At 40.3% G+C, this 26,509-nt stretch overlaps 1 protein-coding gene across 2 annotated transcripts in view; it reads left to right on the forward strand.

The window, feature by feature from the left end:
- LOC120979406 (dimethylaniline monooxygenase [N-oxide-forming] 2-like) overlaps positions 1–26,309 on the forward strand; it is a 91,138-nt gene extending 64,829 nt beyond the window's left edge. For both annotated transcript variants that reach the window (XM_040408144.1, XM_040408145.1), the window contains 6 exons: positions 1,624–1,786; positions 6,358–6,500; positions 7,836–8,035; positions 21,080–21,426; positions 24,409–24,481; positions 25,875–26,309. In XM_040408144.1, coding sequence (XP_040264078.1) covers positions 1,624–1,786; positions 6,358–6,500; positions 7,836–8,035; positions 21,080–21,426; positions 24,409–24,481; positions 25,875–26,229 — 1,281 coding nt within the window. In that variant the 3' untranslated portion in view covers positions 26,230–26,309. The remainder of the gene's footprint in view (positions 1–1,623; positions 1,787–6,357; positions 6,501–7,835; positions 8,036–21,079; positions 21,427–24,408; positions 24,482–25,874) is intronic.
- The last annotated feature ends 200 nt before the right edge of the window (positions 26,310–26,509 follow it).

Raw genomic sequence — 26,509 nt, forward strand, 5'->3', positions numbered from 1 at the left:
AATTTTATTAGTTAAAGCAATATTTGATAATGCTCTCCTGGACAAAGGGCTTGGGGAGCTGAATGTTCAACCATACAATTAGATGACTGAGAGAATATATTGTCTCATCTAAGATTAGTGTCCCACAACTTTAATCCCGTTTTTGTTCAATTTAATATTTTACATAGAGTTTGTTATGCCACTGTGGCTTAATAAATGTGGTCTAAGGAACACATCCAATTGTCCCTGGTGTGATTCACAAGGTGCCGACTTTGCGCACATATTTTGGTTTTGTTCAGAACTAAAATGATATTGGGCTGCGATTGATGACTTTATTACCCAAAAATTTAAGGTAGCAATTTCTTTTAGGGTGGAATGCTGGATATTGGGTGATCTCTCCAAGGTAAACTGTCATAAATACAAAATTATTCTTTTGATAAAGGTAATGTTTTTGGCAAGACTTTTGATTACAAGGGTTTGGCTTTTCCAAATGTGACTATATGGCTTAACTTGGTTAATAAGATTAAAAAAAATACGTCTTTATAAACAAAGTAATATAGAGGAAAAATGGATCCGGATATGGGGTGATTGAAAATTTTAAATTTCCTTGCCTAGACTTCTCCTCATTCAGAGAGACGCATCGCAGTGGGAGGGAGGGTAGGGAGGGTATTAAAGGGTGGGGTTAAATAGGAATAAAAGTAATAATGAGTTGGATATGAACTTGTATGGAAAATTTTGCTAGATTCTTAATAAAATTCTTGGAATACATTTTTTTTAAAATATCAGCGGCATACATATACAGTACAAAGAAAAGAACCACAATAGACATGTCATGTATCAAGAAAAAGTCCCATCAATGAGCTCGGCGCTAATATATAATACAATTCCCACCATTAAAAGGGATTGGGTAAATATCCACAATTGCATAGTACAAAACATAAATATAAAATTTCAAAGAGGAACAATCAGACTCCTACAGTAAATAACATCAAAGTGCCTAATGCAATATATATTATACAGAGTTCATCAAGGAATACATAAAGAAAGTAACACCAACCAATGTGGCTCAGACCCCGACGCACGTTTCGCATATCGCTTCCTCAGGGGATGAATGAACAATGTGTTCAGTAGCTATATATACTCTACTAATCACCATGAAATTAAAAAATCTGGGAAAAAGTACTTTGTGATGAGTTACTTTATCACAAAGTGCATTTCTTTGTAAGTAGTGGGTGCAATTGATAGGGAGAGGCGATTGTCAAATAAAAAAAATAAAAAAGAGAGCCAGCTGCTGCCATCTTGATTTAAGATCTAGCGCGAAATTTCACGTGACCTGTGGTGACGTCATGCATCACCGTGCATGGGATTTTGTGTGAGATCTTCAATCAGATGGCAGAGGCCGGTCCGTTGCAAGCAAATGGATGAGGTAAGTATGATTTTTTTTTTTTATCGCCATTCAGGGAAAATCGATTCACTACCATGAATCATGAGGAAATTTGGCTTCACGGCGAATCAAATTTTCCCTGAATTTCTGATCAAAGTCTTCAATTCACTCAACACTAATTATATAGTGATAACATTTCATAAGGTGGTTTACAAGCCTCTAGTAGATGCATTTAACCTGTCTTTTTGTACTTTATCTAGACTAAAGTTTGCAGTGTAAAACAACATCTAGATTTTTCAACTACAGGAAAGTGGGATGTTGAAATACAAAATGGGGGAAAGAGAGAGATGGATTTTTTTGATGCTGTTATTGTTTGCAATGGACATTATAATGACCCATACCTGCCGCTAGACTGTTTTCCAGGTGAGTGCTATGAGTACTAAAAAATGCAGGGCAATCTGCAGGAAGCATGTTATAGTGCAGGAGGAGCTGTGCAAACTGAAATATATTTTTATAGGAAATTATTTGTATACGTCCTCCGGTAATGATTATATCTACTGTTCCTACCAAACGTTTTAAAGTAATAGTGAGAGACACACTTTGAAGAATCAGATATCCTGTTACTGAATAATGATATTTGTCTTAAAACAATAAATGTTATCTTATCATTATAGTTTGTATAAAGCATAGCCATATAGTACTGACAGTGCTCCAACTAAGTGACACAAATTATTTTTTTTAGGTGCATATAAAGCATGCATATGTTAAGCTGCCATTCAAATTAGATCTACATTAAGTGAAATCATCAAAATCAGGCAATTAATGTATATAACAGCCTCATGACTTTCACTTGATGGCTGATGTCAGTGGAGATAAGGCTAGGGTAGGACATGTTGGATTTCAACTGCCCAATCCTTTTGTTCTCAGTGAAATAAGCCATTGATGTGTGGTAAGTTTGTATATAGAATGGAAATATTAAAAAAATAATAGAATATTGCTGCCTACCCAACTCTCACTCTACTTTCATTGAAGTGTATGGAGCTGCTGCAATACCAGATGCAACCCATGGTGCAGCAAGGTTTTTGAAAGGAGGCATCCATGTTTTTTTTATTTTATCTTGGACAACACCTTTAAAATATAGGGCTAGGGCATCAAATCTTTGCCTCATGTAAAGATAAGCCTAGCTACAACTCTATCCACATAGTGTAACTTTAAAACCACTATCAAAAAGGCAGCAGAATGTGCAGTTGTCCGACTGCAGGTGTTAATGTGATTGCATTTCATATATTGTGTATTAAAGACTGTATAAGGGGAGAACAATGAGTCACTGGCTACTATTGCTAGGCAAGGCTGGCACCACCCCTTCCTCTCTAAGAGGAAGTGGGTCAGTCTAGTGTGAGCTGTGGATTTGTAAACGACTAAGGAGCAAAGCTGTGCAAAGTGACAGCATATGTGCCAACCAGTGTTGGACGGGCCCATCAGAGTACCAGAAGATCCTCCAGTGGGCTAAGGCCCAAAATTCCAGAGAAAACATTTGGAGCTGCCTTTAGAAGCAATACATTTCCACTAGGTACTATTTTTCAAAACCTGATTCAAAAGATGATATGAAGGTTGGGCCAGAGAATAATTTTTTTTGGTGGACCCAAGGAACCTCAGTCCAACCCTGGTGCCAGCCCTCCTGGGAAAAAGTTACTGGATTCTACAGAGTGTAACGGTTCTACAAGTACGAGTAACTGTAAGAGAATGTAAATGCCTATGCAGCAAACCTCTGGGGGAGCCAGAGCAGAGGATGGGAGTGGTAGTGACCCTGATGAGATGTTGTGCCTTTAAGTGCTCCCGTTGCTCTCTGTGAATCTGTGCAATGAAAAGATGGTGCAAAGAGTCAGAACAGAAGTAAAAGAACAAAAATATCTCTTTACTAAATACAAGATGAGAGCAATAGTACAGTCGTGGCCAAAAGTTCTGAGAATTACATAAATATTGGAAATTGGAAAAGCTGCTGCTTAAGTTTTTATAATAGAAATTTGCATATACTCCAGAATGTTATGAAGAGTGATCAGATGAATTGCATAGTCCTTCTTTGCCATGAAAATGAACTTAATCCCCCAAAAAACTTTTCACTGCATTTCATTGCTGTCATTAAAGGACCTGCTGAGATCATTTCAGTAATCGTCTTGTTAACTCAGGTGAGAATGTTGACGAGCACAAGGCTGGAGATCATTGTCAGGCTGATTGGGTTAAAATGGCAGACTTGACATGTTAAAAGGAGGGTGATGCTTAAAATCATTGTTCTTCCATTGTTAACCATGGTGACCTGCAAAGAAACGCGTGCAGCCATCATTGCGTTGAAGCATAAAAATGGCTTCACAGGCAAGGATATTGTGGCTACTAAGATTGCACCTCAATCAACAATTTATAGGATCATCAATAACTTCAAGGAAAGAGGTTCAATTCTTGTTGAGAAGGCTTCAGGGCATCCAAGAAAGTCCAGCAAGCGCCAGGATCGTCTCCTAAAGAGGATTCAACTGCGGGATCGGAGTTCCACCAGTGCAGAGCTTGCTCAGGAATGGCAGCAGGCAGGTGTGAGCGCATCTGCACGCACAGTGAGGCGAAGACTTTTGGAAGATGGCCTGGTGTCAAGAAGGGCAGCAAAGAAGCCACTTCTCTCCAAAAGAAACATCAGGGACAGATTGATCTTCTGCAGAAAGTATGGAGAATGGACTGCTGAGGACTGGGGCAAAGTCATATTCTCCGATGAAGCCTCTTTCCGATTGTTTGGGGCATCTGGAAAAAAGCTTGTCCGGAGAAGAAAAGGTGAGTGCTGCCATCAGTCCTGTGTCATGCCAACAGTAAAGCATCCTGAGACCATTCATGTGTGGGGTTGCTTCTTATCCAAGGGAGTGGGCTCACTCACAATTTTGCCCAAAAACACAGCCATGAATAAAGAATGGTACCAAAACACCCTCCAACAGCAACTTCTTCCAACAATCCAACAACAGTTTGGTGAAGAATAATGCATTTTCCAGCACGATGGAGCATCGTGCCATAAGGCAAAAGTGATAACTAAGTGGCTCAGGGACCAAAATGTTGACATTTTGAGTCCATGGCCTTGAAACTCCCCAGATCTTAATCCCATTGAAAACTTGTGGTCAATCCTCAAGAGGCGGGTGGACAAACAAAAACCCACTAATTCTGACAAACTCCAAGAAGTGATTATGAAAGAATGGGTTGCTATCAGTCAGGAATTGGCCCAGAAGTTGATTGAGAGCATGCCTAGTCGAATTGCAGAGGTCCTGAAAAAGAAGGGCCAACACTGCAAATACTGACTTTTTGCATAAATGTCATGTAATTGTCGATAAAAGCCATTGAAACGTATGAAGTGCGTGTAATTATATTTCACTACATCACAGAAACAACTGAAACAAAGATCTAAAAGCAGTTTAATAGCAAAGTTTGTGAAAACTAATATTTGTGTCATTCTCAAAACTTTTGGCCACGACTGTACATCCAGCAGTAGTTTGTACACTGCGCAATTTCTCTCGTCAGATAATTTTGGATGTTGGCTGATGATGGATCTCTCAATATACTAGTCGGCCAAAAGCTCTTTCTTGTGATTCTCTCGCTAATAGCAATAAGCTGGCACTTGTGGCTATAGGCGTCCACTTGTGAAATGCAGGCTTTTGAGTGTGCGTGTCCAGATCTGTAGTGGTTGGTGTCTTAACACGTTTTCCCCCACCTGCAGTGGAATCTGTATAGCTGTAGTGCTGATAACTCTGCTAACTGTAAAATCCTAGCTTGCAGAACTTCTGTGGTCTGGGACTATGCATTCACCCAGGAGTAGTAGTTCTCAAAGTTGAGCTGGATCTCTAGTCTTTAAGGCCCTTGGAGTGGAGGCAGATGGACAAGCTCCTCACTCCAGGCTTGCCAAGATAACTCTCCTTTCCGACGGGAATTCGGACAAATATTACATTACATTACAAACCCAAACTTTGCAGATACCTCCAAGTCTGGGGTACTGCACCTGCCCCTTGTGTACAGACTTCCTTGCATGTGGTGCAATCTAATAAGCTTCAAGTTCCCCATTATACTAGGAGGAAATACCAATATAGTGAAAGTGAGAGGAACAAGTTGCACCCCAGGGTTGAGCTGGGGAAGACTGAGCAGATTATAAGAAAGAGACTTAATCCACTGCCTCCTATACATGGTCTTGACAAAACTGCACATGATACCTAAAAACTGTGCTCGACATACTCAGTGCCTGTTCTACAAAATCTATAAAACTTCCTCAGTAAAGTACAGTGAATTTTTTGCATTCAAATCCTGCTGCCACCTCCATCACAAACACATCGTATTACCAGCCTGTTTGGTGGACCCCTGCCTTGCACCCACAAAACCGCTTATGCCAAGGACACCTCCAAACCCATAGCCAGATGACCCAAAGTCTAAGCGTGCCGTGGGGAAGGCAAGAAAGAGTGCACCTTCCTATGACTGTACAACGCAAGGAGCATCGGAGTGAGGGTGCCATTGTGAGTATGACTACTCCCATTCTCTCCACCACCCATGGTAAGAGCAGTTAGACTATGGAACTCTCTGTTGAGGAGGTGGTGATGGTGAATTCACTAAAAGAGTTCAAGAGAGGCCTGGATGTATTTCTGGAGGGTAATAATATTACAGGTTACAGTTACTAGAGATGGGTTGTTGATCCAGAGAGTAATTCTGATTGGCCGATTGGAGTCGGGAAGGAATTTTTTTTCCCTTAAAGAGAAAAATTGGCTTCTACCTTACAGGTTTTTTTTGCCTTCCTCTGGATCAACTTGCAGGATAACAGGCTCAACTGGATGGACAGATGTCTTTTTTCAGCCTTATAAACTATGTTACTATGTCCTTATGGCTCACTGCAAATGTAACTACAGAGTGTACAAAAGAAACTAATTATGAGAAAATGAGATGTTTTTAGTGTTTATTTTTGCTTTAGTGTATATTTTTGCTTCCAGGTTTAAGTCAGTTCAAAGGCCGCCACATGCATAGTCGTTTATACAAAACATGTGAAGAGTATCGTGGAAAATCAGTTGTTGTTGTGGGAACAGGAAATTCAGCAGGAGATATTTCTGTGGAACTCAGCCATATTGCAAAACAGGTAGCAATATTTCAGTGGATTTCTATTCACATATTCATCAAGAATAGTTTTATTTTGAATTCTGATGGCAATTTTGTTATAAAATGGCAGTAGGTAAGATTCTCTGATCAAATTTATCTTGAAGGAAAATTAAATTTGTCCACTTTGGACAATCCTTTTTTGTTAAAAAGTTCCCCTGACAATAAGCTGATCACAGTTATCCAACTGGGTACCTCAAGTGATCAGCTGTGATCTGTAGGGGAACAGAAGTGTTTAGTTCCTGTGCAGCAACACCACACGGAAATAAAGTATTGCTCAGTTTGCAGTTAAACCAGTGGTCTGTCATTCTGTAGCCAGGTCCTGCTGCATACTAAGTGATTTTCTGTAGTCATTACATACTGTAAATAAGAGTCATGAACATGGGATCTCCCTCTATTAAGATATTTGAAACTGTGTTTTCTAAGCCTGACAACCCCATTTACAAGATTTATTAGTCTAACCAGTAAAATTAGAAGCATAGCTATAGCTCCAAAAATAGAAGTAGAGGAACTTTCTTTATTCTTTATTTCCATTCACAATCTGTTCCTAGTTTTAAGTAGGCAAAAAACAAACAAACAAAAAAAACACCAAAATGCAAAATTTTCCTGTTTAAGGGTACTTTCACACTTGCGTTTTGAGGATTGCCGCATCCGGAAATCCATATGCAAATGGATAGCATTTGTTTCCGGATCCGAAAGCGGATCTGTCTGACAAATGCATTGAAATACTGGATCGGTCTCTCCGGTGTCATCCGGAAAAACGTATCCGGTATTTATTTTTGTTCACAGATTTAAAGGTCTGCGCATGTGCAGACCGGGAAACCAGATCCGGTTTTCCGGAACACTTGGTACCGGATTCGGCATTAATACATTTCAATGGAAATTAATGCCGGATCCGGCATTCCGGCAAGTGTTCCTGAATTTTGGCTGGAGAAAATACCGCAGAATGCTGTGGTATTTTCTCCGGCCAAATACTGAAAGAGGGACTGAACTGAAGACATCCTGATGCATACTGAATGGATTGCTTTCCATTCAGAATGCATTAGGATAAAACTGAAGCGTTTTTTTCCGGTATTGAGCACCTGTGACTCAATACCGGAAAACTTTAACGCTAGTGTGAAAGTACCCTAAACAAGACCTAATTGGGGGTTGCCAATTATAGCTAAAATTTACTTGAATAATTAGTGATATGATCACTAATATTATACCAAGAATACATTTACTCTAGTGATCAGCACAGATTTAGTTCTACCTAGGTCTATACCAATTTTTTTTTATTTTTAACAAATTTTCTAAACATATATTTTTATGGCCCTAGGTTTATCTAAGCACCAGAAATGGATCATGGGTGGTTAGCAGAATTTCTCATGGTGGATTTCCTATAGACATGAAAATGTCAAGACGCTATACTATGGGGATCAAGAATTTCTTGCCAAGAGGGCTCGCTGCTAAGATAAATGAGAAAATTATGAGCAGCTGGTTTAACCACTCAAACTTAGGTTTGGAACCTAAATTCAGGTAAAAAAATGGAGATTTCCACATGTTTTCACTTGGGCAATAAAGGCCATCTGAATAAGTCCTCTTTCACACGGGTGTTCCGGATTTGCTCCGGATGCGTTGCGTGTGCATTGCGGGAAACCCGCACGAGTAGACACGCAATTGCAGTCAGTTTTGACTGCGATTGCGTTCCGATGTTCAGTTTTTTCCTCGCGAGTGCAATGCGTTCTGCACGCGCGTGATAAAAAACTGAATGTGGTACCCAGACCAGAACCCAGACTTCTTCACTGAAGTTCAGGTTTGGGTTAGGTGTTCTATTTATGTACAATTTACTAACATCATCTCCTAGCATCCCCATTCATTTCTATGGGGCCTGTATTGCGTGACAAATGCAGCATATAGAGCATGCTGCAATTTTCACACAACGCACAAGTGATGCGTGAAAATCACCGCTCATCTGAGCAGCCCCATTGAAGTGAATGGGTCCCGATTTAGTGTGGGTGCAATGCGTTCACCTCACGCATTGCACCCGCGCAGAATTTTTGCCCGTGTGAAGGGGGCCTAAAACAGAAAAGGCCAATATCTCTGTAGTACAAAATGAATATGTAATTGAACATAATTAAAAATTTAGCAAAGCCACTGAGTTCAATAAAATGTAACTGTGTAGCACCACCTGTTTTTTTTTTTCCGTATATCTCTGTTCACCTCAGTAATATCAGTGAAGTGGTTGCACTTGCTCAGTTCCATCATTCAACTGCCACCAGCTATATGTTGTTAAAAGCTGTCACGCTGGGTTCACACCAGAGCATACTGAACGTACGCTCTGTATGCGCGATTGTACGGGCGTTTACAATCGCGCATACAGAGACAAGCGAACGCCCAGTGTCACGCGTTCCCGGAAGTCTATGTACGGGAACGCGCGACACTAAGCCCCAAAGAAGCTCCTGAACTTCTTGGGGCGTCGGGCGTTTTACAGCGCGATCGTACGCGCTGTAAAACGCCCAGGTGAGAACCATGCCGATAGGGAAGCATTGGTTTCTCCTTGTTGAGCGTTTTACAGCGCGTAGGAACGTGCTGTAAAACGCTCAGGTCTGAACCGGCTGTGAAAGTTACAGGGAGACAGCTGCAGCAGAAAGGACACACTCCCAGAGAAAAGCCAGAGTTTCCAGCAGACAATTGGAGCAATCAATGGGGTAATCTCTAGATCTATGTGAGATACAGAGATGATTTCTGTTTTGCTAGAAAGAGATAGTTATATATTACTGTACATTTTGTCTCATTTAAATTTTGTACAATAATCATAGGAATAACCCTTACATTTTTATTTGCTTCTCTGTAGTATCATCTACAAAAAAATATAGTGCACACAATATTATCATGATTAGTAGACAACATTTTATTCCAGACAATAATTAGTCAAAACATATGGCATTATTTATTAACACCTTTAGGACCTTGCCATTTTTTACCTTAAGGACCAGACCATTTTTTGCAAATCTGACATGTGTCACATTATGTGGTAATAACTTTAAAATGCTTTTACTTATCCAGGCCATTCTGAGATTGTTTTCTTGTAACATATTGTACTTCATGATAGTGGTAAAATTGAGTCAAAAAATACCAAATTTACCAAAAATATGGAAAAAGTTGCAAATTTCAATTTCTCTACTTTTATAATAGATAGTAATAACTCCAAAAATAGTTATTACTTTACATTCCCAATATGTCTACTTCATGTTTGGATCATTTTGTGAATGCCATTTTATTTTTTTGGGGACGTTAGAAGGCTTAGAAGTTTAGAAGCAAATCTTTAAATATTTCTGAAAATTTCCAAAACCCACTTTATAAGGTCCAGTTCAGGTCTGAATTCACTTTGTGAGGCTTAAATAATAGAAACCACCCCAAAATTACCCAATTTTAAAAACTACACCCCTCAAGGTATTCAAACCTGATTTTACAAACTTTGTTAATCCTTTAGGTCAGGGCTGGCCAACCTGCGGCTCTCCAGCTGTTGTAAAACTACAATTCCCACCATGCCCTGCTGTAGGCTGATAGCTGTAAGCAGTCTAGGCATGCTGGGAGTTGTAGTTTTGCAACAGCTGGAGAGCCGCAGGTTGGCCAGCCCTGCTTTAGGTGATCCACAAGAATTTATGGAAAATGGAGATGAAATTTCAGAATTTCACTTTTTTGGCAGATTTTCCATTTAAATCAATTTTTTTACAGCAACAAATCAAGGGTTAACAGCCAAACACAACTCAATATTTATTACCCTGATTCTGTAGTTTACAGAAACACCCCATATGTGGTCGTAAACTGCTGTACGGCCACATGGCAGGGCACAGAAGTAAAGGAACGCCATATGTTTTTTGGAAGGCAGATTTCACTGGAATAATTTTAAGCTGTCGTGTCACATTTTTGGAGTAGAAACTCAAAAAAAGACCCCATTTTGGAAACTACAGGATAAGGTAGCAGTTTTGTTGGTACTATTTTAGGGTACATATAATTTTTGGTTGCACTATATTACACTTTGTGAGGCAAGGTAACAAAAAATAGCTGTTTTGGCACAGTTTAAATTTTTTGTTATTTACAGTGTTCATCTAGCAGGTTAGATCATGTGGTAATTTTATAGAGCAGGTTGTTATTGACGCAACAATACCAAATATGACTTTTGGTTGTTTGTTTTACATAATAAAGCATTTTTGAAAGAAAATGATTTTTTTTGTGTCTCCATATTCTAAAAGCCATAGTTTTTATTTTATTTTGGGCGACTGTCTTATGTAGGGTCTCATTTTTTTCAGTACGAGATGACGGTTTGATTGGTACTATTTTAGGGTGCATATGACTTTTTTTATCGCTTGGTATTACACTTTTTGTGATGTTTTTTTTCAACACACTTTTTAAAAACAAATTTTTACAGTGTCCACCAGAGGCTTTAGGTCATGTGATATTTTTATACATCAGGTTCTTATGGACGCGGCAATACCTAATATGTATACTTTTTTTATTCATTTAAGTTTTACACAATAACAGCATTTCTGAAACTAAAAATCATCTTTTAGTGTCTCCATATTATGAAAGCCATATATATTTTTTTGAGGGCGACTGTCTTAGGTAGGGTATTGTTTTTTGCGGGATGAGATTACGATTTGATTGGCACTATTTTGGGGTGCATATGACTTTTTGATCGCTTGCTATTACACTTTTTGTGATGTAAGGTGACAAAAAATGGCTTTTGACACAATTTTATTTTTTATTTTTTTACAGTGTTCACCTGAGGGGTTAAGCCATGTGATATTTTTATAGAGCAGGTTGTTACGGACACGGCGATACCTAATATGTATACCTTTTTTTCTTTATTTAAGTTTTACACAGTAATATAATTTTTGAAACAAAAAAAATCATGTTTTAGTGTCTCCATAGTCTGAGAGCCATATTTTTTTATTTTTTGGGCCATTGTCGTAGGGGCTCAATTTTTGCAGGATGAGATAAAGGCTTGATTGGCACTAATTTGGGGGGCATGCGCCTTTTTAATTGCTTGGTGTTGCACTTTTAGTGATGTAGGGTGACAAAATTTTTTTTGACAGTGTTCACCTGATAAGTTAGGTCATGTAATATTTTTATAGAGCCAGTCGTTACGGACGTGGCAATACCTAATATGTCTCCTTTTTTTATTTTTGTAAGTTTTACACAATAATATTTTTGAAACAAAAAGCCATAGTTTTTTTAATTTTTTGGGCGATTGTCTCAGGTAGGGGCTCATTTTTGCGGGATGAGGTGATGGTTAGATTGGTACTATTTTGGTGGGCAAATGCCTTTTTGATCGCTTGCTGTTGTACTTTTTGTGGTGTAAGGTGACAATTTTTTTTTTATTTAGCACAGTTTTTATTTTTTATTTTTTACGGTGTTCATCTGAGGGGTTAGGTCATGTGATATATAATATCATTTTTAAAACAAAAAAAATTATAATCATGTTTTAGTGTCTCCATATTCTGAGAGCTATAGTTTTTCAGTTTTTGGGCAATTGTCTTATGTAGGGTATAATTTTTTGCGGGATGAGATGGCGGTTTGATTGGTACTATTTTGGGGTGCATATGACTTTTTGATCACTTGCTATTACACTTTTTGCGATGTAAGGTGACAAAAAATGGATTTTTACACTGTTTTTTATTTTTTTTACAGTGTTCACCTGAGGGGTTAGGTCATGTGGTATTTTCATAGAGCAGGTTGTTACGGGCGCGGCAATACCTAATATGTCTACTTTAAAAAAAAAATTTTTACATTTAACACAATAAAAGCATTTTTGAAACAAAAAATCAGGTTTTGAGAGCTATAGTTTTTTTTAATTTTTTAGGCAATTGTCTTATGTAGGGGCTCATTTTTCGCGGGATGAGGTGACAATTAGATTGGTACTATTTTGGGGGGCATACGCCTTTTTGATCACTTGGTGTTGCACTTTTTGTGATGAAAGGTGACAAAAAAATAGCTTTTTTAGCACAGTTTTTATTTTATTTTTTTGACGGTGTTCACCTGAGGGGTTAGGTCATGTAATATTTTTATAGAGTTGGTCGATACGGACACAGCGATACCTAATATGTCAACTTTTCTTTTTTTTCCTATTATTTTTAAGAAAAATTTAACATTATTTCGGGAAAAGGATGTTTTGTTTTTTTTGCTTGAAACTTTAAATTTTTCTTGTAAAAATTTAGTTTTTTTAACTTTTTTTTTTCACTTTATTATTTGTTCCACTCTGGGACTTCAACATTACAGAGTCTGATCCCTGTTTCAATGCAGTACAATACAACTGTTGAACTGTAAGAGGCTAACAGTTGCCTAGGAGACCCAGCCTGGGGACTGGGCCTCTTAGGCCTCCATACATGCCGGGCCCCAAGCCTTGGAATGGCTTGGGGCTGCCATGGCAACCAATGAGTCCCCGCTACAGCAGCGCGGGGACCCGATGGATGAGGTGAGGGAGCGCAAACCTCCCATATGCCGTGGTCAGCGCTGACCGTGGCATATGAGGGGTTAATCCACCGGCATTGGCATTATCACTGATGCTGGTGGATGCAGCAAGCGGGGGAGGGGAAGGATCGCAGGACGAGAATGCTCATCCTGGGGCACTAAGTACCGGCCCTTTAGGATGAGCATTCTCGTCCTGGGTCCTTAACATGTTAAAACCAGCGTTTTAGACACCAGTCTTAATACCCCTTGCGCTAGAGGTGGAGGTGGATGCGCCAAACTTATGTAGAGGCGCCATCCTCTACATTATATAGGCGCATCCACTGCCTGTCTTAACCAAGCAAGGTAGCTGGCGTAGATTTAGATAATTTTCTACACCTAAAACAGGCATAGAAAATGATAAATGAGACGGGCCTGCCAGCCTGCCCCCTTCCTTACACCACACCCCCTGGCGTGAGCCTAGAAAAGTTGCAGTCGGCTGCAAATCCCCTTTGTGACAGAGTCTGCAACAGATATACACCAAAAATTGGCATATATTTGATAATAAATAACCCTCACATTGTGCATACCATGTTTACATTTTGGGTGAAAATTCTCTTAATGATTAGCTGAATGAATTTTAAAAGTAGAACAATATAGTAGACTGTGTGAGGGAGGGGCACATGATCATTTTAATTGACAACACTCTGCTTCCCTCTCTGGGTCCCATATGGCTTTCTTTCATGCATCCAATGCCAGGTGCTGCTGGGGCTCCCGGCCTAACCCTTTCAGTACCGAGCCACTTTTCACCTTAAATCCCACGCCGATTTTTGCAAATCTGACATGCGTCACTTTATGTGCTAATAACTTTGGTAGGCATTTACTTATCCAAGCCGTTCTGAGAGTGTTTTCTCGAGACACATTGAAATTCATGACAGTCATAAATTTGAGTCAATATATTACACCTTTATTTATGAAAAAATCCCAAATTTACCAAAAATGTAGAAAAATTCACAATTTTCTAGATTTGAATTTCTCTACTTTTAAGACAGATAGTAATACCTCATAAAATAGTTATCAATCAACATTCTCCATATGTCTACTTTATGTTGGCATCATTTTGTAAATGTCATTTTATTTTTTAAGACGCTAGAAGGCTTCAAATTTTAGAAGCAATTTTTCGATTTTTTGCCGAAATTTCCAAAACCAATTTTTTAAGCACCAATTCAGTTATAAAGTGATGTTGAGGGACTTATGTATTGGAAACCCCCCCATAATTGACCCAATTTTAGAAACTTCACCTCTCAAATTATTCAAAACTGATGTTTACAAACTTTGTTAACCCTTCATGTGTTCCACAAGAATGAAATTAAAATGGAGGTTAAATTTCACAATTTCACTTTTTTGGTAGTTTTTTTTATGTCAATCAATTTTTTCTTGCAACACAGCAAGGGTTAACAGCAAAATTAACCTCAATATGCATTACACTGATTCTGCAGCTTACAGAAATACCCCATATGTGGCGGTAAACTGTTCTATGGGCATGTGCCAGTGGTCATAAGGATTTTGGAGGCAGATTTTGCTAGAATGGTTTTTAGGCACCATTTTGTATTTAAAGACACCCTGAGGTACCGCTACAGTGTAAACCCCCAAGGAGTATTTTCAAGGTGTGTAGTGAGCACTTTAACCCATCAGGCGTTTCACAGAATTAGGAAATACTTGGCTGCGAAAATGAAAAATTACATTTATTTTCCAGAAAAAGTTGCTTTACACCCACATTTTTAACTTTCACAGGGGGTAATAGGACAAAATTCACCCCACATTTTGTTAGGCCCCTTGCAGACGAGCGTTCCTGCCGCAGCGAGTCCGCATCGCAGCACCCGGCCTGAACTCCTATCGCTGCTGGTGGTCACACAGCATTATATTGATTTATGATGCTATGTAACCCTTACAGTTCTGGAATGTACTGGATAACACTGGCATAATGCTGCCAGTGTTATCCAATACATTCCAGAACCGTAAGGGCTACATAGCATCATAAATCAATATAATGCTATGTGACTCCCGACAGCGATGGAAGGTCAGGCCGGGTGTTGCGATGCGGACTCGCTGCAGGAGGAACGCTCGTCTGCAAGGGGCCTTACCCATTTCCCCCTGAATACGGCAACACCCCACATGTGATTAAAAACGGAGTGCATGGCATGGTTCAAAAGGGAAGGAGCACCAGAGTGCTTTTGGAGGACAGATTCTGCAGCATTGGCTTTTTGGAGCTATGTTGCATATGAAGACACCCTGAGGTACCCCTACAGTGGAAACACCCAAAAAAGTGACCCCATTCCGGAAACTAGACCTCTCAAGGAGTATTTCAAGGTGTGTAGTGAGCACTTTGACCCATCAGGTGTTTCACAGAATTACCATGGCTGTGAAAATAAAAAAGTAACATTTTTTCCAGAAAAAGTTGCTTTACACTTTGCTTTACTTATACATTTTTCACTTTCACAAGGGGTAACAGGACAAAATGCACCCCACATTTCCCCCTGAATACGGCAACACCCCATATGTGCTTGTAGCATGCCGTATGGGCACATAGCAGGGCTCTAGAACCAAAGTGCAAAATATGGATTTTGCGGGCTTGAATAAACAGACATGGATTTTAGGTCACATGTTGCATGTTGAAAAATTCCTGGCAGACCCCAATTATTACTTTCACAAAGGGTTAAAGAAGAAAATGCACCCCAGTATGTGTTCCCCATTTTCTCCCTATTCAGGAAACACCCCATATGTGCTTGTAGCATGCTGTATGGGCGCACACTAGGCAAATGGCTAAAAATGGATTTTGCTGGCAGGTCTGAATTGTCAGACATTGATTTTAGGTGACATGTCGCATTTAAATAATTCCTGAGGTCCCCAGAAATTGAAAACCCCAAGAATTGACACCATTTTAGAAAGAGCACCCTCGTACGAACATTTTAAGTGGTGGAAAGGACGCCTTTGACCAAACAGGTGTATTACAGAAATTAATATGTAGTGGTTGGTGAAAAGTGGATATGTAAGCTCTGTGGACAAAATCAGTTATAAGGTGATAAAATTACATGGTACATCAAGGATGAAATTATTCCATGGATGAGTGATAGATTCTGAAACAATCCTTGATGCACAGGCCAGGTTTTTCAGGGCAGGTTTCGCAATGGTGAATGGTGTCTTTCCTTATCCCCCTTTTGGAACACACCCTGCATCTTTTTTGGGTCCTTCCCGTTCTCGCTGTTTGGGGGACTTCACCAGGGAAATGTTTCCCGGTTACAACTTAGGCACGGTAACTTACAGAAGTACTGGGACTTTCCTTGCTTGGTTTGAAAAAATTAGGGCCTTTATCACCACCTCTTGAAATTGTAGGAATGTTCTTGGATAATCTCTAGATCTAAATAGCATGAACAGCGCCATCTGTACAATGTGTACGGCCAGCTTTTTGTACCACACTTTTGTTTTTCGTGTGGCATTGTAGGGCTTCAGAACTTGATTGAAAGTTCAACCCCCCCCCCCCCCCCCCCATGTGTTTATTGTAGTCCAGGATGCAGTCTGGCTTGGGGACAGTGGTTGTGGTACCTCGTACAGTGGTAGGGGAGCCGGTGTTACTGTGAATGTGGTCAGTAAAAGGACATCCCTCTTGTCCTTGTACTTAACCGCCAACATGTTCTCATTGAGGAGAGCACGGCTTTCTCCTTTTCTTAGTGGTTGCCCTACCAGGGATCTAGGGAGGCCTCTCTGATTTTTCCGTACTGTGCCGCACGCCACAGTACTTCTGGAAGCTAGGGACTGGAACAGTGGTAGACTGGTGTAGTAATTATCCATGTAGAGATGGTAACCCTTATCCAGCAGTGGGTGCAGTAAGTCCCACACTATCTTCCCACTAACTCCTAGGATAGGGGGGCATTCTGGGGGTTCAATCCAGGTGTCCCTCCCTTCTTAAACCCGGAACTTGTGAGTGTACTCAGAGCTACTCTCACAGACTTTATACATTTTTATGCTGGGCACGTATGGGCGGAATCTTACCCTCCCTTAGAAAAGTAATATGGATTAGTCTACGCAGACATTTTGTTATGAGGTGTACACTTCTAAGAACTTTACGTTGAAGTGGTCAAGGATGGGCCTAATTTTGAACAGACGGTCAAATGCTGGGTCATTCTGGGGAGGGCACTGTGCATTATCGTTGTAATGCAAACATTTCTGAATTGCATGGAATCGATTACATGGCATTACTGTAAATTGGAGTGTGATACAAGACATCCGCACTCCAATACTGATTAATCTTTGGTTTTTATGCTAAGCCCATATGCAGCAAGAGCCCCCAAAAGGTCATCATCTCTGCTGCATTTACTGGGGTCCAACCTTGGGGTCTAGCATATGGTGTTGTGGGGTTCTGGGAAATAAATTGCTGGGCGTATAAATTTGTTTGGGTTACCATCAAATTTATTAAATCTTCAGAGAAGAAGATTTTAAAAAATAAAATTTCTGTGAAGCCCAAACAATCTATCTGAGCTGCCCACAAACTCAGGAATTTGGGGCTGATAATTCTCAGGGTGTGGGGTTCATATGGGGTCACTCTGGGGGGCTGTCTCCACTTCTGCCCTGGGGCACCTTATAGAGGGTCCCTCATCACCGGATGATGATGATGATGATGATGATGAGGGGGTAGAGGAGAAGAGGAAAGTGGCATCCTCTTCTCTCTCAGTGGCGGATTCAGTATCAGAGGCAAGCATGGCATATGCCTCTTCAGCTGAGTAAACTCATTGGGAATGGACGAGCCATTTTTATTTTATTGGGGTGTAATGTGAGAAATATATAAAACTTTATTTAGTGTGGGGTGTGTATGAGGTGCTTTCACACGTGAAGGGGCTTGTAATAAATTGGAAATTAAATTTAGGAGAAAAAAGGGAGAAGGAGAAAAAAAAAATTGCAGACACAATTAGTAATGGACACTAATGATCGGTGCTCAGTGATTTCAAAATGCACACACGCAAATCGTGCGTGCGTGCAAAACCTGCAGCATAAAAACTCACTGGTTAAAAAGTGAACACTGGCTAAAAATGTAACTTATATCTACGATATATATATATATATATATATATATATATATTTATATAAAACCGTAACTACACTATTCTTTTTTAACCCAAAAAAAAGAAAAGATGGCAAAAATACACAGATGTGAAAGAAAAAAAAGAGCGCAAAAAATAATCCTCCGGTGCTGATCAGGCAGGTATGTACTGAACAGCATTTGGCTGTCATAGCTCACACACAGAAAAAGTTGTGCAGAGCTGAAAATTAAAAAAAAAAACGAATAAAAAAAAAACACAACAGCGCACGGGCCAAATGGCGTCCGTAAAAAAAGGAAGGGGGATGGAGGGGGGGCGGCGGGAAGGGATAGGGACGGAGGGTGGTTTAGGGATCTGGAACTGATGCAAATGGGAAAAAAATCACTGCAGCAGTTCCAGATGTTCTTCTTATTTTCTTTTTTTTTTTTTCTTCTTCTTCTTTCAGCAGGTAGAATCACAGGAAAAGTGCAGTGGTATGGAACCATACATCCCAGCAGGTCAGATACTGCACAGAGGAGCACAGGTCCACTCTGCATGCAGTCACCAGCTAGAATGGCTGCATGCAGGGAGGATCTGCCCTTTCCTGTGCAGCTGTAGCGCTGCCATTGGCTGGAGCGTTGTTCCAGCCAATAGCAGCGCTGGTAGGGGACGCCAAACACTGGTGTCCCCTGCCTGACCCAGGGGAGACAGCCAGTTCAGCACCAGTCACCCCTGTACAAACCGTGTTCCACCCCCTTGCAGCTTCCTGGATGAATGAAAAATCATCCGGAGCTGCGATTGGTCTGTCTGCAGAAATCGGCCAATCGAAGCGATCCATGTTGCGGGGGGAGGAAAAACTTCCCTCTGCCCCTTGTGAAGATAGCTGCCTGCTATCCTGAGCAGCCATCATCACCCAGTCACCGAGCGATTTCGCTCAATGACCGGGTTAGCACAGCGCCGTAGCTCTACGGAGCTGGTATTTTAAACCTGGTTCCCAGCGCCGTACAGCTATGGTGCTGGTATCCTACGGGTTAAAGGGAATCTGTCAGCATCAAAACATCCCCCAAACTAGAGTAAGTGGTGTAAGTGATGGCGAGTTTGGTTATGTCATTTTTATCATCATACTTCGTGTTGAGTGAATCGAAGACCACGAAGTGGACATTGATCCGAATTTCAGGGAAAATTCGATTTGCAGCAAAGCCGACTTTCCTCGTACTTGGTGGTAATGAAATTATTTTTACTGAAATGGGTTAAAGATAAAAAAAATTATACTTACCTCATCCGTTTGAGCGCAAAGAGCCAGCTGCTGCCATCTTGATTCAAGATCCGGTAAAAAATTTCGAGAGCGGTGACATATTATGTCACCACAGGCCGCGCAAGATTTCGCACTGGATCTTTAATCAAGATGTCGGCGGCCGGCTTTCGCTATCAAATGGATAAGGTAAGTATGATTTTATTTATTTTATGAAATGAACGCAGCATCTGAGGGGTACAATGACGGGCAGCAGCGCAATCGCCATTCCCGGTCAGTGCACCCACTACTTACAAAGAAATGCGCTTTGTGACAAAGTCGAATCAAATTTTACAAAACTTCAAAACTTCAGTCATCACTAATCATACTCGCTTGTATTCCAACACTGTGCCCCCACAAACCGACAGTAAAATGCATTGAGAGGACTCCTGAGCTCATGCACATAATGAAAAGGATTTAAAGAGAAGTCCTCTCAATGCATTTCCCTGCTGGTTTTTCAGAGTGCGGCATTGTAATACAAGTGAGTATAAAGATAAAAATTATATAATCACACTCAACATCACTTACACTATACACCACTTACTTTAGCTTGGGGGTGTTTTGGCCCTCACAAATTCCTTTTACGGTCAGGGGTCAAGGCAGTAGAGCAAACATACTGTTCAGACAGCTTAGAATGCCACAGAACTCCCCCTCAGTGGGTGACCAGCTTGATAACAAAACTTTGAAAGAAAGAAATGGAGGGCAGAGCTCTATACAGAAGGATACTAAGGTAACGGCCACACTGTCAGGTTTCGCTATACAGTTTTTAGAAGCCCAAACCAGGAGTGAATTAAAAAGTGGAGAAGTCATATCTCTCCTTTATACTTTCTCACTTTTTATGAACCACTTCTGATCTTGGCTTCCAAAACCGCATGCAGAAACCTGACTGTGTGGTTATACTTTGAGTCTTCCTGAATAAGCAGCCATTACATTACTTACTTTTTACTACTTCTTGCCCTTCTCCATTTCCCCCAGCTTACCCCTGAGCAGATGGTCTGTAAAAGACAAAATGGACAGCTGCTCGTAGTTCCTAATACTGCTGGATGGTATCGGGAATGACAGACCTGCAGATGCATAAATAGAAGACTAAAGAAGACAACTCTTCTATCACATGTTGCGGCTAAAACTGGGCTACACATTTTATATAAAGTAGCTGTCCGCAGAAAGCTCATTTGGCCGACAGTTATCTCTCCTTAACCCCCCACCCCATACACATGCACTCGACCCAGTCTATGACATTTTCAATGAAGGGAATATATCTGTTTAGAAGAATAATATATTTATAAAGTTTTAGATTCTATTTTATAGCAAGCTCAAGTGACCATCAGCGGTGATGATGCATGAAATTTGGCACACATTTTGTACTATAGGGGGATATATTTTATTTATTATTTATATAGCGTTGACATATTGTTGACATCAGTTCCTTTCCCCATTTCCGCTGACAATCTAAATTCACCCATGCACTGGAAGGCAGTAGCGCAATCCACACAGCCATCACACTGCATTTATAGCAGTACTTTCTTTTATATTGTTTTGGATAATGCACGATTTCTTCAATTACAAAAAAAAATCCACAAATACCACCTCTGGGTGAATTCAGCCTTATAGATTATTATGGCTCTATATGTGTACTGTCCTTATTACTTTTGCTATGTTTCTATCCTGAAAATGTTTTAGTCTATTCTTTTGTATTTTGTAAATAAACCCAGTTTATAATTTCCAGTACAATGTTAAGTTTTTAAATGCAGTATGCTCTTTTGACAGGCTAAAACATCCAATTGTAAATGACTACCTCCCAAGCCAAATATTTCAGGGATCGATCAAGGTGAAGCCCAGTATTAAATCCTTCTCTGAAACCTCTGTCACCTTTGAAGATGGAACTGTGGCAGAAGTGGATGAAGTCATTTTCGCTACAGGATACAGTTCAACATTTCCTTTTCTTGATGATGATATAATCAAGCTCAATAACAATGATGTAACCTTATATAAGTATGTGTTTCCAATTTATTTGGAAAAACCAACACTTGCTTTCCTGGGATTAGTTCAACCCCTTGGACCTATCATGCCAACAGTTGAAATACAGGCTCGTTGGGCAACCAGAGTTTTTAAGGGTAAGGACTTACAATAAGTGTAGCTGAAGCTCTAGTTTCTAGTTGTTCGTGTTTTCACGTTTTTCAATTTAATGTTAATTTTTTGAGAAAGTATTAATACTATGCACACAGACACATGGTTTACCATTTTGGAACAAGTGAATGTAGTCTTTTTCAAAATCACAGTTTTTGATCCATGGTGGGATGATGGATTTTGCACCTGAGGGAACATGCCTAAATTTCCACATAATCATGCCTTTTTGAAATAGGATGATAACCTGGGGTAATTATGAGCCGACACTGTGGTGTAGTTGGGTCATCTCTTATACAGTATGTTTGTATAATACAGTCCTGATCAAAAGTTTAAGACCACTTGAAAAATGGCCAAAAATCATATTTTACATTGTTGAATCTTAACAAGGTTCCAAGTAGAGCATCAACATGCAAGAAGAAGAAATGAAAGTGAGACAAAACATTTTTTGAGCATTCAATTAATTGAAAATAACGATTAAACTGAAACAGGCTGCTTTTCAGCTGATCAAAATTTTAGGACCACATGCCTTTAAAAAGCCAAATCTGTGCAAAGATGTGGATTCATTGTCATTTTCTATCAGGTAGTCACATGTTGTGATGGCAAAGGCAAAAAACTCTCCCTTTTTGAACGTGGTCGGGTTGTTGAACTGCATAAGCAGGGTCTCTCACAGCGCGCCATCGCTGCTGAGGTGGGATGCAGAAAGATAGTCATTTGGAATTTTCTTAAATGATCCTGAGGGTTATGGAACAAAAAAGTCAAGTGGAAGACCCAAAAAAAATTCATCAGCACTGAGCCGGAGGATCCAATTGGTTGTCCGTCAAGACACTGGACGATCCTCGACCCAAATTAAGGCCCTTACTGGTGCTGACTGCAGCCCCATAACCATCAGACTAAAGGGCTTCAAAAACAAAAAACGTCTTCAAAGACCTCGTCTCCGTGAACGCCACAGAACTGCTCATTTGGACTTTGCAAGAGAGCACCAAACATGGGACATTCAAAGGTGGAAGAAAGTTTTATTCTCTGATGAGAAAAAATTTAACCTTGATGGTCCTGATGGTTTCCAACGTTACTGGAATGACAAGCCGATCCCACCTGAGATGTTTTCTACGCGCCACAGTGGAGGGGGCGCCATAATGGTCTGGGGTGCTTTTTCCTTCAGTGGAACAATGGAGCTTCAGGAAGTGCAGGGGCGTCAAACGGCCGCTGGCTATGTCCAGATGTTGCAGAGAGCATTCCTCATGACTGAGGGCCCTCGTCTGTGTGGTAACGACTAGGGTTTTTCAACAGGACAACGCTACAGTACACAATGCCCGCTGGACAAGGGACTTCTTCCAGGAGAATAACATCACTCTTTTGGCCCATCCTGCATGTTCCCCTGATCTAAATCCAATTGAGAACCTTTGGGGATGGATGGCAAGGGAAATTTACAAAAATGGACAACAGTTCCAGACAGTAGATGGCCTTCGTGCAGCCTTCTTCACCACTTGGTGAAATGTTCCCACTCACCTCATGGAAACGCTTGCATCAAGCATGCCGAAACAAATTTTGGAAGTGATAAACAATAACGGCGGAGCTACTCATTACTGAGTTCATGTTTGGAAGTTGGATTTCTGCTTTGGGGGGGTTTAGTTTTTTTTTGGAGGTGTGGTTCTAAACTTTTGATCAGCTGAAAAACAGCCTGTTTCAGTTTAGGGTATTTTCACACTTGCGTTGTTTGATTCCGGCAGGCAATTCCGTTGCCTGAACTGCCTACCTGATCAGGAAAACTGTATGCAAACGCATGTCATTTTTTCTGACTGATCAGGCATTTTTCAGACTGATTAGGATCCTGATCAGTCAGAAAAATGCCTGATCAGTCAGAGAAATGCATTGCAATACCGAATCCATTTTTCCGGTGTCATCAGGCAAAATGGATCCGGTATTTATTTTTTTTAATAATTTTTAAAGGTCTGCGCATTGGCAGACCGGAAGGACAGATCCGGCATTCCGGTATTTTAAATGCCGGATACGGCACTAATACATTCCTATGGAAAAAAATGCCGGTTCCGGCATTCAGGCAAGTAGCATGCTACAGTTTTCTCTTTTGCCTGATCAGTCAAAATGACTGAACTGAAGACATCCTGATGCATCCTGAACGGATTACTCTCCATTCAGAATGCATGGGGATATGCCCCTGGTGACGGAACTCTATGCCAGAAAAGAAAAACGCTAAGGGTACTTTCACACTAGCGTTTTATCTTTTCCGGCGCTGAGTTCCGTCCTAGGGGCTCAAATCCGGAAAAGAACTGATCAGTTTTATCCTAATGCATTCTGAATGGAGAGTAATCCGTTCAGGATGCATCAGGATGTCTTCAGTTCAGTCATTTTGACTGATCAGGCTTTTCAGAAAACCGTAGCATGTTGTATTTTTACCTCCGGCCAAAAATCCTGAACACTTTGACTGAACGCCTTTGACTGAACTCCGGTTTGACTGAACACACGGCGCCGGATCCGGCGTTAATGCAAGTCAATGGGAAAAAGACCGGATTCGGCGCCGTGTGTTCAGTCAAACCGGATCCGGCTTTTGCATGTTAAACCCGAAAAATGTGAAAAAAAAGTTAAAGTCCATAAATGGCGGATCCGTTTTTTCCAATGCATTTTTTCATTGTGATCAAAATCCTGATCAGGATTCAAATGTAATCCGTTTTCACACGTTTTTCCGGATCTGGCGGGCAGTTCCGGTGTCGGAATTGAATGCCGGATTTAAACAACGCTAGTGTGAAAGTAGCCTTATTCATAGTTTTCATTAAATTGAATGCTCAAAAAATGTTTTGTCTCACTCCTATTTCTTCCAGCCATGCTAAATATGATTTTTTTTTGCCATTTTTCAAGTGGTCTTAAACTTTTAATCAGGACTGTACATGTACAGTAGTTACAAAGTAGAGTATGAGCTTTCCATATTTGTTTCCCTAACAGTATTTTAACTCTAGGTGCTGCTCAGCTGCCATCAGCCAAAAAGATGGAAACCTACTGCATAAAAAGCAAGAACAGGAACAATAAATGGTATGAAGGACATCTTTTTAACTGCAGCACACTTTTCTCTATTTATGCCTCTAAAACAGACACACAAGCTTCAGTATAAAAGTTGTGGATGTAAATCTGCACTCTTCTTTTGTTTCTTTGCATATAAAGATTAATCCAGTATTGGCACAAAACAAATGTATGGCCTATTCAAAGGATATGTGATAAATATTTGTTTGCTGGGGTTCCACACTGCTGGGACCCTCGTTGATCTCTGGACCAAGGGTCCTTATTCCTCGGTTCCTCCTCATCCTCACAGCTGCACTAAGGAGGAGTCTTTGAATAGAGTGGCCATCGATCATGGACAATGCCATACCATTCAAACTTCATGAGAGTTATAGCAATGGAATATATACAGTACAGACCAAAAGTTTGGACACACCTTCTCATTCAAAGAGTTTTCTTTATTTTCATGACTATGAAGGCATTAAAACTATGAATTAACACATGTGGAATTATATACATAACAAACAAGTGTGAAACAACTGAAAATATGTCATATTCTAGGTTCTTCATAGTAGCCACCTTTTGCTTTGATTACTGCTTTCCACACTCTTGGCATTCTCTTGATGAGATTCAAGAGGTAGTCCCCTGAAATGGTCTTCCAACAGTCTTCAAGGAGTTCCCAGAGATGCTTAGCACTTGTTGGCCTTTTTGCCTTCACTCTGCGGTCCAGCTCACCCCAAACCATCTCGATTGGGTTCAGGTCCGGTGACTGTGGAGGCCAGGTCATCTGGCGCAGCACCCCATCACTCTCCCTCATGGTCAAATAGCCCTTACTTTCAAAGTTTTCCCAATTTTTCGGCTGACTGACTGACCTTCATTTCTTAAAGTAATGATGGCCACTCGTTTTTCTTTACTTAGCTGCTTTTTTCTTGCCCTAATACAAATTCTAACAGTCTATTCAGTAGGACTATCAGCTGTGTATCCACCTGACTTCTCCTCAACGCAACTGATGGTTCCAACCCCATTTATAAGGCAAGAAATCCCTCTTATTAAACCTGACAGGGCACACCTGTGAAGTGAAAACCATTTCAGGGGACTACCTCTTGAAGCTCATCAAGAGAATGCCAATAGTGTGCAAAACAGTAATCAAAGCAAAAGGTGGCTACTTTGAAGAACCTAGAATATGACATATTTTCTGTTGTTTCACACTTGTTTGTTATGTATATAATTCCACATGTGTTAACTCATAGTTTTGATGCCTTCAGTGTGAATCTACAATTTTCATAGTCATGAAAATAAAGAAAACTCTTTGAATGAGAAGGTGTGTCCAAACATTTGGTCTGTACTGTACATATTAGTACTTACTGTAGTACACATTGTTACTTATCTTGATTTAATAACCACATATTTTTACGTTTTTTTTTTTTAGGTTTGGTGTGGGTAGGACTCAGGTCCTGCAAACTCATTACATCGATTACATAAATGATATTTCAATGGAGATTGGGATACAACCAAACGCAATATATCTTTTCCTCACAGACCCGAGGTTGGCTTGGCAGGTGTTTTTCGGACCATGCACACCTTACCAGCTTCGACTCAGGGGGCCTGGGAAGTGGTCTGGAGCCAGAAATGCCATTCTTACACAGTGGGACAGAACAATAAAGCCAACTAGGACAAGGGTTTTACATAAACATTCTGAATCCTGGAACATCAAGACATTGTTGGTCATTGGCTCCCTGTTAACAGCTATGTGGTTTTCAAGACAAAATTTGCTACAGCTATAAATAAGTTATTTTTGTTTCTACTGTATTGCTTGTGTCATGTTTTTAAACGCATCTGCATGATTTACAATAATAAACTTCATATGCTAAAGTATAGTGTACATTTTATGGTCAGTTTATCGTATCTTTGCTGGGGCACCTTTTGCCGATCCTCTCTGATCAGATGTCCAGCATTCTACTGTACATTGAAAATCTGTTTTCCTATATAAGCCTAATAACTCACCACTATCAGGGAAAGTGTTCTTTTCCGATGCTGAGATATGAATTGTTCAAGTGCCATTTC

The sequence above is a fragment of the Bufo bufo genome, chromosome 9 (genome assembly GCF_905171765.1).
Source record: "Bufo bufo chromosome 9, aBufBuf1.1, whole genome shotgun sequence".
Taxonomy (NCBI): domain Eukaryota; kingdom Metazoa; phylum Chordata; class Amphibia; order Anura; family Bufonidae; genus Bufo; species Bufo bufo.